At 33.6% G+C, this 2,741-nt stretch overlaps 1 protein-coding gene and 1 non-coding gene across 2 annotated transcripts; one reads left to right on the top strand and one right to left on the bottom strand.

Annotated features, from left to right (window-relative positions):
• Nucleotides 1–385: 385 nt before the first annotated feature.
• LOC143357440 (putative chitinase 10) lies at nucleotides 386–1,024 on the top strand. Its single transcript, XM_076793943.1, has 2 exons — nucleotides 386–509; nucleotides 725–1,024. The coding sequence occupies exons 1-2, from the start codon at nucleotides 441–443 to the stop codon at nucleotides 884–886; spliced, it is 231 nt and encodes a 76-aa protein (XP_076650058.1). The 5' UTR covers nucleotides 386–440; the 3' UTR covers nucleotides 887–1,024.
• Nucleotides 1,025–2,420: 1,396 nt separating this feature from the next.
• Nucleotides 2,421–2,492, bottom strand: Trnae-uuc (transfer RNA glutamic acid (anticodon UUC)). Its single transcript has one exon. It is a non-coding gene; the product is annotated as a tRNA-Glu (tRNA).
• Nucleotides 2,493–2,741: the final 249 nt, after the last annotated feature.

Raw genomic sequence — 2,741 nt, forward strand, 5'->3', positions numbered from 1 at the left:
TAACAAACACAGAAAAAGAATATTTGTATGGATCTTTTTGCAAAACACAGTACAGCTAGCCATCTACAGATATTTTAATAAAATTGGATTAATCAAAATTGTTGAAACCAACAATTAAATAATGAATTTCTCTCTTTAAGTAAAGCGAATTCGATTAGAGAACATTTGGCCTCGAGTAAATCTAATCACGCTCATGCCCGAGACTTTGATCTTGTGCGCTTTGAGGAACTAAAGTTGCGAAAAAATGTCATCTTGCACAAACACGTTGTCGATGAAAACGTGCATGAAGTCATTGGAAAAACGTGTATTCCCAGATAACGTGTTAAGTCATATCACTTATGTAACAGTAAGTTAGGAGATTCGTATATAAAATTCATTCCTTCAGTAAAGAAGACACTTGACATTCGAAGAACGGATTTGTAGAAGAAGCAACAGCCAGTATGAAGCTCGCGGTAACTTTGTTGTGCGCAGTCGCATGCATTGCATCTTTCTTCAGTGCACCGACTCATGTGAGTACCATTTTGAACTTATAATTTAGAAGTGACGTGCACGGAATTAGTTTCTCAATATTATTTCAATAATATCATTTTACTAGTCGTTTTCCAACGTTAACAGGAAACGTATCGTAACCGGTACAAAATATTCAGTGATTTTGAAACTTGTCATCCGTATGATTCGAAATAATTCATAAGTCAATTTAACATTTATTGTACTATCATTTCAGGGAGAAGTTCTACCGTATCCAGGTGATTGCTCAAAATACCAACATTGCGATGCTAGCGGATGCTTCATTTTATCGTGCGGAGCAGGAACCGAATTTAACCCGAACATTGGAACATGCGATTATCCTTTGCAAAATCGTGAGAACTGTATGAACCGTGGATAAAATGTATAGTGAAGCCTGCTAACTTATTCTGAAATATATTATATTATAATGAAAAGAATAGGAAAGTGTAAAAGTGTAAATTAAAAGTATTAAACACAAAATGGAGTGATTAAATAAACTAACAGTTTACCTCGTTAATCAGTGTTTTGTTACTATTGTTACTATTGAACTTATTATTACCTACATTCGTCAAATCTGCAATTTGTTTCCAATGTACCTGTCATTTTATGAATATACCTTTCCTTATTGCGTTCGTACAAATTAAAGGAAGTGAAAAAATTAAGGAGATTCAATGAGTAAATAATATAACCTACCTTATAATAACATAACTTATCAAGGACTTGACTACAAGTCGCGAATTTATGCACGTATACCAATCGGTACTACATGGCCTTGTTTGATAATTCATTCATTTCAGGGGTCTATTATTTGTCATTATAGATATCGTTTCAAGGCTACTAATAACTACTAAATACTAACCATTTCATAACACGATAAATAAACTTGAAAAACATAGGTAAAATAAACGTAGTGTAACAGCACATTTTCAAGATGCAAAAATTCATTTTGTGTGATTAAATTTGAAAAATTCTTTTCGTGCTTAAATATTTTAGAATATTTCGATGTATGCCTGTGATACATTGGAACAATTGAAACATTACAAAACACTGCTCTTATAGTCACCGTATTGCAATAAATCTTCTATTTCCTGTACAAATCGGTAAAACCGTGCTATTATAGCCATTTATCTCCACATCAAAGTTAGAAGTATAAAGTATAGAGAGAAAACACATCGAATTTGCATTGTGTATTGTCTTATTCTTTATCTACAAAACAAGTATCTCATTTTAAAAACAGAATGAAAATTTTAAAAAAAGCTTTGTTTTAAATTATATGGCGCTATTTGATACTATGTAAAATTTTTAAGAACAGCAATTTACTATTCTATAAAGCATGACATTCTTAGGCTCTCCGTCCACGAACCGTCGAATGTAAAATAATAGACGTCACGAAGCGTCATCGTCGCGTCATCGTCTCGTAATCGTCGCGTAATCGTCGCTGCATACAGTTGCCATTGCGCCTAGCGTACGATGCCGCGATCACATATTTATGTATATCCCTTTTCACCCACTCCTGCATAAATTTCTACACATACATACAATTTCAGTTTCAGCTTTTACGCCACGCGTACGTGTACGCGTCTCTGACGCGACGCATCGTGGACGGACGGCCTTATGCGCAACAATGATATAGTATACCTGATTTAGTAAAAACTCGCAACTCTTAAAATAACATTTTTTAATTACTTATATTTTTATTATACAGAAAGGAGCTAAAGTTGTCCATCATTATAATCGTAGAAGATGCAAGTTATGTCAATTCGCGTGTATCGTAGATGCGATGAGTTGTCTTTGTACAATTTAATAGAGTAAAATAAATATGTATATAAGGTGTAACATAACAAAATGTTAATAAATAAGTATTATAATATAAATACAAATTTAAAAAATTCATTTTACAATTAAAAAAAAATTTCCGGTACCGGGAATCGAACCCGAGCCTCCTGGGTGAAAGCCAGGTATCCTAGCCACTAGACCATACCGGATTCTTGTTTAATACAGTTAACGTATTCATACTTTAACAGAAGAACATTGCATGTATAATAAAATTAATAAAACGAATATTATCAACAATGAATAAATAATTTACATTTAGCAACTTTTGAAACATTGTGATTTCATATTAAGTTGCTATGACCAGAGAGAATAGGAGAGTACTCACGCTCGGGTTTTCGGCGTTCCCGATATAGTGCTGACATCTGCTCAGCCTTAGCATGGAACAGAACCGGGCAGTC

The sequence above is a fragment of the Halictus rubicundus genome, chromosome 9, assembly GCF_050948215.1.
Source record: "Halictus rubicundus isolate RS-2024b chromosome 9, iyHalRubi1_principal, whole genome shotgun sequence".
Classification (NCBI taxonomy): domain Eukaryota; kingdom Metazoa; phylum Arthropoda; class Insecta; order Hymenoptera; family Halictidae; genus Halictus; species Halictus rubicundus.